This window comes from Apodemus sylvaticus, chromosome 4, assembly GCF_947179515.1.
Source record: "Apodemus sylvaticus chromosome 4, mApoSyl1.1, whole genome shotgun sequence".
Classification (NCBI taxonomy): Eukaryota; Metazoa; Chordata; class Mammalia; order Rodentia; family Muridae; genus Apodemus; species Apodemus sylvaticus.
Window position 1 is genome coordinate 81,987,778 of NC_067475.1, and position 13,958 is coordinate 82,001,735.

At 44.4% G+C, this 13,958-nt stretch overlaps 1 protein-coding gene across 3 annotated transcripts in view; it reads right to left on the reverse strand.

The window, feature by feature from the left end:
• The window catches only part of Gatb (glutamyl-tRNA amidotransferase subunit B), a 71,666-nt gene that overhangs the window by 18,541 nt on the left and 39,167 nt on the right, over positions 1-13,958 (reverse strand). For all 3 annotated transcript variants that reach the window (XM_052180270.1, XM_052180269.1, XM_052180271.1), the window contains exons 6-9: positions 11,746-11,859; positions 9,641-9,725; positions 7,976-8,020; positions 5,972-6,161 (exon numbers count right to left, since the gene is read on the reverse strand). In XM_052180270.1, coding sequence (XP_052036230.1) covers positions 5,972-6,161; positions 7,976-8,020; positions 9,641-9,725; positions 11,746-11,859 — 434 coding nt within the window. The remainder of the gene's footprint in view (positions 1-5,971; positions 6,162-7,975; positions 8,021-9,640; positions 9,726-11,745; positions 11,860-13,958) is intronic.

Consider the following 13,958-nt stretch of genomic DNA (forward strand, 5'->3'; position numbering starts at 1 on the left):
TCCCCACTTCTCAACTGGAAGAGGAGAGGATGACTCACACCCCAAAGATGGTACTATACAGCAGAATCTTCCTTGAATCTAAAAAGATTCCAAAGAGAATTAAGCGGCCTTCTGGAGTAAGCTTCCGGGGAAAGGAGCATTAGTATCGGGCAACAAACAAGCAGAGCTTACTGAGAGCGTGCTAAGCAGAAGTTTATAACAGTCCAGCATGGCCCCCATGAATCTGTAGAAAAACATGATATCACCCCACCTACCCTCTAGTCGGTAACCTGTGCCACCCTTCGTGTGAGTCAGGCTCGGTATTCAGCCCCGGGCTTGTCACTCATGTGGACAGCTTCATCTTCTCCATGGAAAGTAATAATCCATCTGACATCATAGAAAAGGTTAAGATATCTCCCAAGGACAAAGAAACGGAAGCTATCAGTTGGTTATTAAATGAACTATTTTAGAAGCTTTACTTTAGGTTTCTTGTAAGTTAGAAAGAGCATGGTTTGCTTTGGGATGAATTGCCCATAAAACAGTCCCCATGCCAAATTTCTATATGTCCTACATGTAATACCTCTTGAAAGCCAACAGTTTGCTACCATATCTGAAACCATATTGATTGGTTCTAGCCTCTCAAGGCTCTCATGGTGCAAAATTGTCATCTTTTAACTACTGCTGAAGAAACATCCATTCTGTCAACATTGTAGCATGCCATATTCTAGTTCCACTCAATTCTTTATTTTATAAATTGCATCTGGGATTGCCAGCTTAAGGATGCTTTGCAATTACTCCATACTCTGGGAAAAAAATACCAAAAATTTTTTCTTGTAAAGTAGAAGAGAAAAGATAGATCTTCTAACTACTGTAAAAATACAGCTTCATTCCTCAGATGGAAGTAACAAGGGGACCTCCGAGAAAGATGTTCTGGGCTCCAGGGCATTTTTGATCCCTTGAGTTTGCCTGTTGAGGAGAAAGTGCAGAGAGTGGGGAAGTCCTAGTCCCGTTCAGGGTCCCTGAGAGGCCTATATCTCCATCCTGTTCTCACACTTGATTTCCACAACAGGGACATACAAAAGATTTTATTTCAGCTTCACACAAGCAAGATTGGAGATATGCGTATCCATGCTGCTCTATACTGCCTTTATGCACCACAGCACCTTTAAGCTACTGTGCAGAGCTCCTACTGAGCAACCTAGGTTTGCTTGGGTTGGGCTAGTTGAAATGTCTATAGCCAAAACTGATTTCCTGGCAGCATACATTGTGGGCTCCATTCTTACAGCTGCAGTTCCTGCTGCCACTCTGTTGCCTGCATTTATTACCTTAATTACTTATATTTGATTATTCAAGGGAAATGTGTGTTCCCAACTGATTTTCTACAAATTCTCTCCCAGAGTAAATATATCTCCAAGATCCAAAGTAGTTCTACCTTAGCTTACAGGCACTCTGCAGAGAGCCTGTATTCAGATGAGGATATGTGCGCTTCCAGGCTTTCTGGGAATGCAGTATGAGGGACATTGTTGAGAGTTTTGCTCAGATTTTAGAAGCTCTCACACCCTGTGAAAGCAACACTGGGTAAGAATTATGAGGTCTAGGAGAGAAGGCAGAACGACAGTTGCCTGTGCCTTGCACGTCTGTACACTGGAACAGGACGCAGCAGATGCAGCAGTCCTCACAAACCTGAGCTGGGCCTGCTGCACCCGCTGCTCCTCCATGGCAGCCATGAGTCATCTCTTGTCTGCGGTTCACACCCACGGCCAGCTGCGCCTGAGCTCGAAGCATGTCCTGCCCAGCAAGCCAGACTCGCCAACACGGGGCCTCAGGCAACCCCACAAGCCCTACCAACTGCCCTAGGTAGGAGCAAGTCTCAATGACTCGGACCTAAGGACCCATGTTCCTCCAGTGGAAAGTTTATGAAGCAAAATAAATGAAGATGCAGAAGACAGCTCATGTTACCTTTAATTTTTCCACTTGGAAAATCGGCTTGACTTGTGCTGTTTGTTTTTCATTACAGTTGACTGATTCTCACAAAATGTAGTAGGCAACATTTTATGTTTATTTATAGGACAGTCTGGCATCTTTGAAACCAACAGGAGTGGCTAAAAGCTTTCAATCAACTTGTACTTTCTGATTGAGCTTCATAAAACAGTCATGGACTGTATAAAGCATTAAGTGTTAGCAAAAGTAAAAGCTCAATTTCCTCCACTAGTGCAACAAAGGCAATCAGGACCAGGCACTGCCTAGAACACTATTCCACCTGGTATGGCAGCATATTGTGCATGCAAGCAGGAAGTGGAGCTCAGAAACAGAAGGCACGGCCCAGGCTGAGTATGAAAGTTCCTTAAGCAAAAAGGTTATACTTCCTCACCTAGGACAGGAGAGCCACTATCTCTGCCTCAGGGGCTGTCTGAAGCAAATCTGTTAACGGCCAGCATGCTGTAAGCAAGCTGCCTTTAAGGAAGTTGCATTTGGTAGGCAAATGGCTACCATTTGTGTTCCCTGACTGAAATGAAATACTCGGAAGCAATGCTCCCATGAAAATCAGCAACTCTAATAACCCTACCAGTTCTCCCTGCACCCACTGACTCGCAGAAGGTCTTGCTCTACTACCAGAGTCTCTGCTTTTTTATAACCCTAATCCCTAGACCTCATCCCCTACATTTCAGTATGGCAATTTGACTAAGAGAGAGGAACAAGTTTAGCTTAGGAACATGAAGTCTTCAGTGGGGCAAGATCTGAATGTGGATAAAGAAAATCAGTATACAGGTTTCCTTTTGAAAAGGGATTCTCAGGACAATCTAGAAGAGAAAGTGCAGACTCAGAATAATCTGCTAATAAAACAAAGCTGGAACCTAAGAGTCTGAGACCAAGCCACTTGAGACAGAACAGGGCTGGCATAGCAACAAGAGTCGTCTCAGTAAGTGTCTAGTGATGTGTGTGTGCATAGCCCATGACACTGCTGGGCTGTCAAGGGTGACTTAGGTATCTATCTGGTCTCCAGAATCTGTCAGGAGCACAAACTACTCTAAGGATTCTTATGTGCAATGCAATGGTCTCCTGTTTTCGCAGGTATCTGCCTGTCCAGACAATGATGACTTACTATGTGCTTGATAAGACAGTATACATTAAGGGGTATTAGCAAGAGTTCTATAAATATCAAAGATAACTCTAACCAAACATAATTCAGTGTTTACTATACAGGAAAATGACAAGATAAATAAAAACTGAGTTAAATTCTTAAGGTTTTTTTCTATGTGGGGAGTGTGTGTGTATATGTGTGTGTGTGTGTGTGTGAGAGAGAGAGAGAGAGAGAGAGAGAGAGAGAGAGAGAGAGAGGGGTGGTGAGGTGGTACGCACACACTCCTTAATTAAATAAGAAGTCTAAAGGCCTGTGCTGGAGTGGGAGCCCTGAGAGCACACCTCTACCACGGCCATTTATTTAATGAATACTCCTGGGCACGCTTTAAATTGAAAGATGGTTCATTAGATTTGTGCATCTGCCCTTCTCAGCAATCTGTTGTGCTTCTGATGAAGGCAGAAAACATGAACATATCATTTTCGGGAATGTTATGAGTAACTCAGCTTCCAATGATTATGGAGTCATAAAGGGCTCAAGCTGCCTAATTTCGAGATACAATTTGTCTGAATCATCCTCTGTCTATTCCAGTTTTGCAATCTCATTCATCCTGGAAATCGCAAAGACAAGCCCTTTTATTTTTTTTCAGTCACCTAATACATTATCTTCTATATATAAATATTATGCCTTAAATGTACTAAAGAAAACAAATCTTAAAAATATAAAAAAAAAAAACAAACAAAAATGAAAACAAAAACCCTACCTCCATCTTGGTATGGTCAACATGGTGTTCAACATCCCCTCTGGGCTCCTATAGCCAGCTGGCTTATCTACTGCCATCTCCCTGAGACTGATCAGGCACAGTGTTAGGGATAAACATAAACACTAAAAAGGGGTGGACAGTTTTGCCCGCATCCCTCACACAGTACCTGCTATCTTGGCACTTTAGTTTTCCCTAATAGGTCCATAAACTCTTCAAACAGGTTCACTCATTTGGCATTGTCCTTGACGGCACTGGTTCAAGGCCGGCAGCAGCCAGACTCAGGGAAGACCAGGGCGCAGACATATCTTTACAGAGTTCATTCAGCAAAGTGAGGCAGACATCCCAGGGGCCAAGGGTAGCCATCTCAGAGCTGCTTTTCAAGGCAGTGAAATAGCTGTGTGCTTAAGATTTTAGGAGGTCCTTTCTCCTTTCTTATGGAAAAAAGCTAATCTACAAGAATTCTTTAGTTTTTGTATTTTTTGGGGTTTTTTTTGGTTTTGGTTTTCCGAGACAGGGTTTCTCTATGTAGCCCTGGCTGTCCTGGAACTCACTATGTAGCCCAGGCTGGCCTCAAACTCATAAATCTGCCTGCCTCTGCCTCCCAAGTGCTGGGACTAAAGGCATGCACTAACACCACCCGGCTCTACAACAAGAATTCTTTCTGAAAATTAGGCTAGAACAGTGGTTCTCAACCTGGAGGTCACGACCCCTTTGAGGGGTTAGATATCAGATATTTACATTATAATTCATAACAGTGGCAAAAATACATATATAAAGGAGCAACAAAATATGGTTAGGGGGACACTAAACATGAAGAACTGTATTAAAGGTCCCAGCATTAGGAATGTCGAGAGCCAGTGGGCTAGAGCAAAGACATGACCCAGAAACTTTAGTGTATTACAAACTACCTCAAAGGGTTGCAAAGGCCAGATGGAGAGACAGCACTGATGTCTTTGCAGCCAAACATCCTTGGTCCCTCCTTCCTTCCCTGAGGTGAGCTGAGGAATAATAAGATGCAGGTCTGTAATTCAGTGCTGAGTTCACGTGGCAAAGATGATGGGAAAGATGGATGAAGGTTAAGACATTGGACAAGATATGCTACTAACTTAAATGCAGTGACAATTGTCATAGGTGTATGTATAAGACACAATGGCTCCCGACCAAAGGCAGTGATCAAGCTAACCTAAAAAACCAGAGGAGCAGTCTGTGCTTAGTCACTATTGGTCAGAAATCAGGAGTTCTCATATAAGGCACAGTGCTTCTTAAAGTAGCTGACTTACTAGGACAAAAAGAATCATTCAGCCATCAACAGATTGCCTATTGCACTATAAGCCACTATGTTGTGGTTATTGAATATATACATACACACATACACCAATACCCCCATATATTTATTATTGATCATTTAAAAAGCAAGAATCTGGTTTCCACAGGTTTTGCTGCTCTGGAAGACAATAGGAGTTCAAGGTCAGCCAAGATTATGATACCCTGTCTCAAAAACTACCCAAAACTACAAAACAACTTCCCACTTTCTCCTGCTGACAAGAGGACAATTGTGACAGAATGCCAGGCTCACTGAAGCTGCATCACTTTCCTGTTGTCATGACAAAGAGATCCACAAACCCCAAGTAGTTCTGAAAAGCATGGAAAATCCCCAAACTACCTCAAGGTCATTAGAGTCTGTAATAGCCCCCAAAGAGGCATCCTCACGTCTCACAGAAAGAAGATATTTAGTAAGTTTGCAACATATTATACAGGATAAATGCTTTCTAACTTCGGGGAAAGTAACACCTTATCTTGGCTCAACACCATTAAACATCTAGAAACCCTAAACACTGTTTTTTGGGGAGGGCGGCTGCTTGTTTTTTTGTCCTGAAGAGATGTGGGAACCTAGTCATCCATAAGCTCTGAAGTTCCTTCCAGGTCTCCACGGCTCCTGTGTGCAGCCAGGAGGCTCTGCTTGCTTTTGGCTGTGCTGGCGAGCAGGCAAGCATGTACTGTCAAGGGCAGCAGGTAAGGTACAGCGCCCTACCCGCCTCAGCGGGGTCTGGAGGAGCAGTGGAGCAATGCGCCTGACAGTGGCAGCAGGGGCCCCTGAGGAGCATCACCCAGGCTCCTGAGTGGTTAGTTTCTGATCAATGGACACTTACCAGTAAGGCAAAGCTGTGCTCTGGCAGCATCCCGTACTGCTGGACAAGCCTTTCTCTGGTTGCACTGGGGAGCTCCGGGAGCATGGCCCGAAGCTGGTCGATATTGATCACCTGCTGAGAGTCTGCACCTGGTGGCAGAGATGTGTCTTCGTAGAGCACTAAGGGAGGCAGGTTGGGCTCTGGCATAAACCTAAACCAAGAGAACAGACAGATCTGATTCTGGGTGTCTGGATTGGTTAGAACTGCAAATCTAACAATGAAAGGAATACTTTTGGGCTAGGTACAAAATCATAATGCTTGCAAAGGTTTCTCAATGTCCCAGTGAGAGACCACAGCAAATGCATTCATCAACATTACAGAATAAAGATGGGAGAAAGAGTAACACAGTACTAAACCACATTCTGGTCTATACTATTGTGGAGGGTGTCAGAGAGGGTCTGGATACTGATGGACCAGAGAATAATTACTTGTGAGGCAGTAAAATGACTTCTGCTACTTTAAAATTTCTATTTTTAGCAATACTCTACAGCAAATAAAAAGTCAATGGGGAAGAGAGGGCGGGGCTCTTCCCTTCTTGAGAAGCAGGAAACTTTGAGAGGAGACTTTGCCTAAATGAAATGTGGAAGCTAGTGGGGAGGGACAAGGTGGACTGGGTGGAGCCTGGGCTCCTCTCAGGGCAGTGAATGTGCTCTGTGTTTTGGTCAGTTCACACCACTGGACAAATGCACAGAATGTGCAGCAGTGACTGAAAGAATCCCAGTGTAAACCATGGATTTCAATGACTAATAGGCAGCAACACTGGTTCACTGTTGCAGTAAAGGACATAAAATGAGTGGTGGAGGACACATGTAACGACACTTCCAACAACACTTTCCATTCAACGTTGCTCTAAAAACAGTCCATTGTTAATAATCAGATGGGGCATAGTACTGCATTAATTGGATGAAAGAAAAATATCCCTCTGTTCTGAACCAGCACTGTTCCCCTGCCCACGAGAGCCAAAGGGCTTCCATAGAAACAGGGGAGTGCTCAACAAATGCAGGGAGGAACGAGATTAGAGGGCAGATAATTCCTAAACATGGTACCAAGTCTCAGATAGGACCAGTCTGTCCTCTGAAAGCAAGAGCAAACCCAAAGGGAGGCTTCTTGAGACCCACTGCTATCTAGCTTGGGGGCTCTAGCAGAAGCCAGTGCCTGAGTTAAAAGGTAAACTCCAGGCGCAGTAAGAAATTACAGGGAGGGGCAACATGGGAGAAAAATAATGTCTCGTGGAACAGCCCGAATCTCAAAGACCACTATAACAAAACATGTCCCTGCCTTTGATAGGGGCATGACAGGGGTATGGCAATGAAGATACATCATACTTCACAAAGGAAAGCAAATTTCAACAACTTTATCACTAAAGCTTCCATCTTTGTAATTCGCCGAATTCTATGAGAAAAAGTAAAAGGTTCAGTTTATACTAAGCCTCTCCTTATTTGTTGCATGTCAACATCTTCTGTTACACAGTAGCCCTTATGGTTTCGGAACAGAACACAGAACCTACCACCTAACAAGGACTCTGCTGATGACCCTGTGGCCCCTGATGTGCTTCTCTTGGCCATGAGACAGCGTCCTCTGAGGATGGAAGGGACCTCCACTGATAGATTGGTCTCTTTTTTACATCCTCCCAAAGGACTTTAATGTAGTACAGGATCTACTGCCAAATGTAAGCCCAGGCCCACCCTTGCTTGCCATCCTCTTGGTGGGAGGACACCATCTTTATTACACAAGTTTGTGAACAGATAACCTTCTATCAACTGAGTCCTATGAAACAAGGGTCTCTACAGCTAACAAGTCAAGAAAATATCACTCCTCCTAGTTTACATATAGCATAAAATAAGAAATCCTGATTCCTGTCATGTAATAACAACAAGTGGTTTCCAAAATTCTCCAGCATCATTATGCTGACTTTCAAATGGGTTTGAGATAGACCCTCAATTATATGTTGGTGCTCTGCATCACCTGTAGTCTTGCTTTCCTTCCTTGTCTCTCATTGGCACGGTGCACCTGCAACAGTCAGATAAGACAGCATTAAAGGAACACTGCATGCAGCTCTGGCTAGACACTAGGGAAGGGCCTTACTAAGGGCTGGAGCTCAAGCATGTCTCCCGAAGGCCACATGTTAAAGGCTTGGTCCTATTAAGAAGTTACCAGTAGAACTGTTAAAAGTGTTGGAAAGAGATGGGGCCCAGTGGAAGGCCTCTGGGTCATTAGAATATGCCCTTAACCGAGACTGTGGAACCCTGGTACCTCCCTCTGTCTTTTGTTTCCTAGTATGTTACATCCTCCACTCTTACTAAACACCTGATAGAAACAGCTTAAGTGGAAAATCACATATTTATTTTAGTTTGTAGTTTCAGAAGTGTTAGTCCATCATGGTAGGAAAGCAGGGCAGAGCAAGCAAAGAAATAAACATATAGAAACAGAGTACAATATGACCCAAGGACAGGTCTGCATTAGTGAGACACATCACGTGTCTGCCCCAGCACCACCATCCAACACAACTGACTCTCCAAAGAACCCTTAGTTTCCACTTCCCATACTCCCAGGCCCCACCTCTAATAATGCCATCATAGGACTCCATGAAGGGCCTAATCAATCACTATGCTGGGGTCTCGTGGTCTCTGGGAACACCATCAGGCATACCCAGAAGTGTACTTCACTAATTAACCATCAAGACTGGGCAGCACACTGACAATGAAGTGAGCAGTGTCGCTCAGCCGGGTGCCTGAGATATGATGTGCCACTATAGGCCAAATAAATCACGGCCTGGGATCTTTGAAATTGTGAACCAAAATTAACCTTTGCTCTTTATAAGCTGAATAGCTCACATATTTGTTATAGTTTAACAGTGACCGGCATAGGGTTGTCTCAATCAAGAACAAGCAAATTCAAGCTTTTAAGATTTCCATAGGAGATATTTACATAAATATAAACACAGTAACAAAGAAAAGAATGCTTAGAAAGACAATTTAAAAAAACCGTATCTGAGGTGGTTTGATCACAAAATGTCCCCAAGAGGCATTTCTGGTCCCTGAACACTGGGTCCCCAGCTGGCAGTGCAGTTTGGAGAAGTGCGTCACTGAGCGTGGGTTTTCGGAGTCCACAGCTTTGCCACACTTCCACTTTGCTCTCTTTGCTTTGTGTGTGTGGTTGAAGACTTGACCTCCTGTTTCCTGCTCTACCCACTGCTGCTAGGCCTCCCCGGCTGCTACGGATGCTGACTCTGGGACCACAGGCTGAAATAGGCTGCTATAGGCTCCTAGTTTCACAATGGCATAGGAGAGTAACTGGTACAGCATCCTCTCTCCAGCTCTTAGCTCTGTTCTATGTCAGGCTTAGGCTGTGAGCAGTCTGGCACCTTATTTAGGGGAATGAAGTGTCTTGCCACAAAGCAGGCAAGCTGAAAGCAAGGGGAGCCTAGGACCTGAGAGTAAGCACTTCTGGGTAAGCCTGCACCAGCTGACGCAGACCTCAGCAGTCCAGGTCTCATCCCTATGGGGAACAGTGGGATGCAGTGGTCTCTTCTCTTATGGCTAGAGACAAGCTAAGGACCTTTGTCACATGGTCCATGGCTAAGGCCCAATCGTCAAGCTGTGGCCAACAGGCTTATTGATATAAACTCACCCCAGCTTATAATCAAATGAACGAGTTTCATTCAGAATTTCACCTCCATTCTCAAGTTCAGTGATTTGCCTCTGAATTTCATAGTCTATGAAAAACACAGTAAGTTAGCATATTTTGAATACCTTTAATCCATACAGGCAATAAGTAGAAACCATTCTCAATCGTTAAGTTAAAAAACAATCCAGGAGCTTGCTTACAATGGTCACTCCCATGCAGGCTGTGTTTTCTTCTCACTACTGGGAAGGGCCTTAAGAAGCTTGCCTCTTCCCTCCTCTCTCCTTTCTCAGATACATCAATTCAGAGAGATTAAAAACCTAGCAGACTGTATGCACTGTGGTAGAAGGGCTGGGACTGATGTGTAGGTCTAGTGACCACAGATCTAGAATTGGGGCCACTAAATTCCTTATCCTGTGAAAACCAGCAGATGGGCCTGCTAACCCTCCAGAATTATACATAAAATATGGATAAAAATGTATGAACACCTTGGAGAGGAAAATTCAGTTTTTTGAGAAACTAGGCTCCTTTGAGAAAGTCAAGCCTCCCCAACTTCCCAGTGCTCGTCCTTGCTCAGATCTCAACCCTCGAGTCTGAGCTGCTGAAAGGCAGCAGGCTGGCCCAGCTGTGCTCCTCCTCTCATCGAGTGTTCTCCTTGATTGACATGAGGTCCAACAGGATTTGGAAAAACCTTGTGGGAAAGTTGCAGACTTGGAGAATTAAACCCATGGTGCCAAGCTTTGGTTCTGCTAGGCTGTTTGAACACAGGCAGAATTCTGAATTCTGACTGTTGCTCCAAAGGGCACTTACACAACAAAAAGAGGTTAGGGACAGCTAAAAACTACGGAGGGCTCCTCTGTACACCATAGCAGACAAGTCATAAACTCTGCCTGCCTGTTGCTAGGTCACTGTTACCACCTTTTAGATCAACACAGCCCTGAAGACTGCATGTTTAGGGTGAAAGCAGACTTCACTCCTCTTGTCTGGGGGTCCTTCACAAGCCCAGGCATGAGCCCTCTTTCACCCCTTTGATGACTTTAGAAGGTTGACAGTGTACCCTTTTAGAGACACTCCATCTTCACCCTTATCCCACTGCCCCATGAGTTACTACCCCTTGAACCAATTTAATTTTCTCTAAAATTATGTCCCTCCAAGTGTCTTTATTTAGACTGGCTATCATTTTGTGTTTGGGACACAAGATTTTACACAGATGAGAACAACCCCTCCTGAACTGTTTTAATCTTCCCAGAGACCGAGCGCCTTCTATACATCTTTGTTGCAGCAAGGTGACCATACCTTTCAGCAGGCTTGCTCTCTGTGTACCTGACAGGATTCACTTTTAAGTCACCCCTCCCCTTTGGAAGTCTCCGGCTTTAAAGACTAACTTTGAGTCTTCTGAGATATCCTCCTCTTGGACTCAGTCTCTAACTTCTGTGGAACTGCCCCTAGAGTTAGCCTGCTCTATGTAAGCTATTATCATATATCTGTCATTGGTGAAATACCCACTGTGTGCTCCAGGAGACCATGACTGTACAGGCAATCTCTTAGCTGAACATGGTAAAAAGGAGAAAAACATTAACCAAATAAACTATACTCAGTCTAATGAATAAACTTGACTTCATAAAGCAAATGATGTATGGCAGTACACAGCCACCAAAGTTTGTAAATACTCTCAAAACAGGTGGAGTCTATTTCCTTCCCCTTGGGTGTGGTCTAAATTTAAGATGCCTTGGAAAAAATGTGTTGGAAGTGACACTGTGAGCGGAGTTCTAGGATTTAGGACTCAACTGAACTTTGAGGCTTCTGTCTATACCTTCCTGGGATCATCACTGGCAAATACAAAAGCCTGGGCCACACAAAGTGAAGACAAAAGACCATGTAGGTGGAGAGGTCTCACGTTACAGTGACCCCATGCGAGTGAGGTCATCTCAGATCTTTGCCTCTGCTGACCTGACAGTTCCCAGAGCTGCAGGCGTGAGTGGAGGTAGGCCCAGCAGGACACTACCTGGTCCATAACTGTGAAAACTAGAGGCTGCTGAAGGAGCCACTAAGCACTGTTGCACATTACAACAAGATGTGACACATGCACAGGAGTCCAAACTGACACTCACCTATGGCTTTGGCCAAGAATCGGAGGCTGTTGAGATTCTTGACTTCAGTCCGGACACCCAGGGGCTCCCCAGGGTGATGCACAGATATATTGGCGTCCACTCTCAGCTGACCCTCTGAAGGAAACAACACAAAACTGTAGAAACTCTTTGAAGCAATATGGTTTGTAGGGTGGGCAGATGCCAGTGTCGGTAGTATCTAATTTGATTTTCTGTCTACTTAGAACACTCCAGCTGCGAGAACTCAACTGCCCACTCAAGGCCAGTCAGAGCTACGTGTAAATATGCTTGTACTTCTGCACACACAGACATTTTGGATGCACCAGCTGAAAGAATCTATCGAGTATTTGTGTGCTAAATGAGAATAAGGTTATTAAAATTAGAGGCTCTCGCTGCAGTTCTGCTTTACAGTTACTTTCAAAGTATCTAAACTGGGTTTGGGGGAAGCCTCAAAACTAATTATGTGAAACCCCCACTGCTCTCCAGTGCAGTAGGAATCTGTGGTTTTAGGAGATTTATAAGACAGTCCTTGAGAATTTACAGCTCAAGGGCAGGAGCTGAAACCTGAGCTGTTTCTGCCCTTCTCAGGCACTGTAACTAGAAGCCTTCCATAAGCTCATCTGAAGCCTTCCTGGTTGTCCGGAGGATTTGCTGAGGCAGAGACTGCGTAGTAGAATGTGCACCTCAGATTTGGCTTCCGTGTTACTATCCTTCTCTGCCTCCCCTTAGGCTCAACCTCCAAGACTACATGTGTCCTTCCCTCTACTAGACATTTTCATCAGGACTTCCCTGTGGAGGTCCTGTAGCTTTTCAGAATACAAGGAATCTAAGCCACATAAAAGAGGAGTGATACCTATTGTCAACTCTTGCTAAGACCAGAATGAAAAAGCCCCAATTTTCAATCACTTTGTGCCCTCCAAGGACATGGACCTTACTAGTAGTACTCTCTTCCACACAGCGTATGGGTCTTTCTTGGCATTCTCTCTGGTGTGTATAGATGTAATGTTTATTTCTCATTAAGAAGACAAACAGAAGCCTCACAACCTATTCCCAAGAGCCCAATTTTCAGCCCATCAGTCAGAGCCACTTCTCTGCTCTCCCTCTAGGCGAATCCTAACAATTTAGAGCACATACTGACTACACTCTCTTACCCCAGTTCATCCCAACCCACAGCAGCCTGGCTCCTGTCCCCAGATCTCTGAAGATGCCATTTGTCAGTGGTGCCACAACCTCCTTGGTGCCAAAGCCAAAGAACAAAGACACATTCTGTTCTCACCTTACTGTGACATAGAAATTAATCCTTCATTTTTTTTCCTTCTGTCTTTTGAGACAGGGCCTTATTTCAAAGCTGAGGATGGACTCAGATTTGCTATATAGCACAAGCTGGTCTCAAACTCACAATTCTATTGTGAGTCAGGATTTTCTGGTTTCCTTCCTTCTGGAAACATCATGCTACATCAGCGTAGGGGGCACAACGCTATCGTGATTTTCCTGAACACTCAACTTCCATTTACTTTGCTTGTGTCCCTTTCCTGTGAAAACACAGGATTCTCTTCATTACTCATGTGCTCTTCGGACAGGCATAAATATTATCTGTGTGTTCATGCTGCCCAAGTCTCCATGGGCAGACTTCTCCTCTGAGCCCTGCTCCAGGCCTTACAGGTATTCCAATTTCCAAATCCTGACTTGCTGCTTTGCAAAGAAATTCTTGTCCTGCCCTTATCTTCCCACCTCAGGTAGCCCTATCTCTTTGAACTTCTTTGAACCATCTTTGCTTTTTTCTCCCTGATCTCCCACACCAGCCTGCCATGAACTGTTGTCCTAAGAACTGTCTTAAATCTACCTACCTCTCCATCATCTCTGCCATCGCTGTGAAGCAGCGTCACCTTGTGCCTGATCCCTTGTTCTCAAAGGAGATGTGTTTACCTTCTTGACCTGAAATCTGCTTTCCATAGAAGCTATGATAGCTTCTAAGGGGTAAATGAAAGTAGGTCTCTCTTTCCCTTGAATCTTTCCATGGTTCCCACATCACGTGGAAGAGCTACACTTCTGAATTCTGCCAAACTATTCTCCACTTACCTTTCACCTTGGTAACCTTGGTGGTATTTTGTGAACTCTTTTTCAGGCCAAACTCTTTGACTTAGGTATTCTTTGGTTCTTAACTAAACATTAACTCTACGGAGTGGCCTATAAAAGCAATATTGCCACTTTCCAAG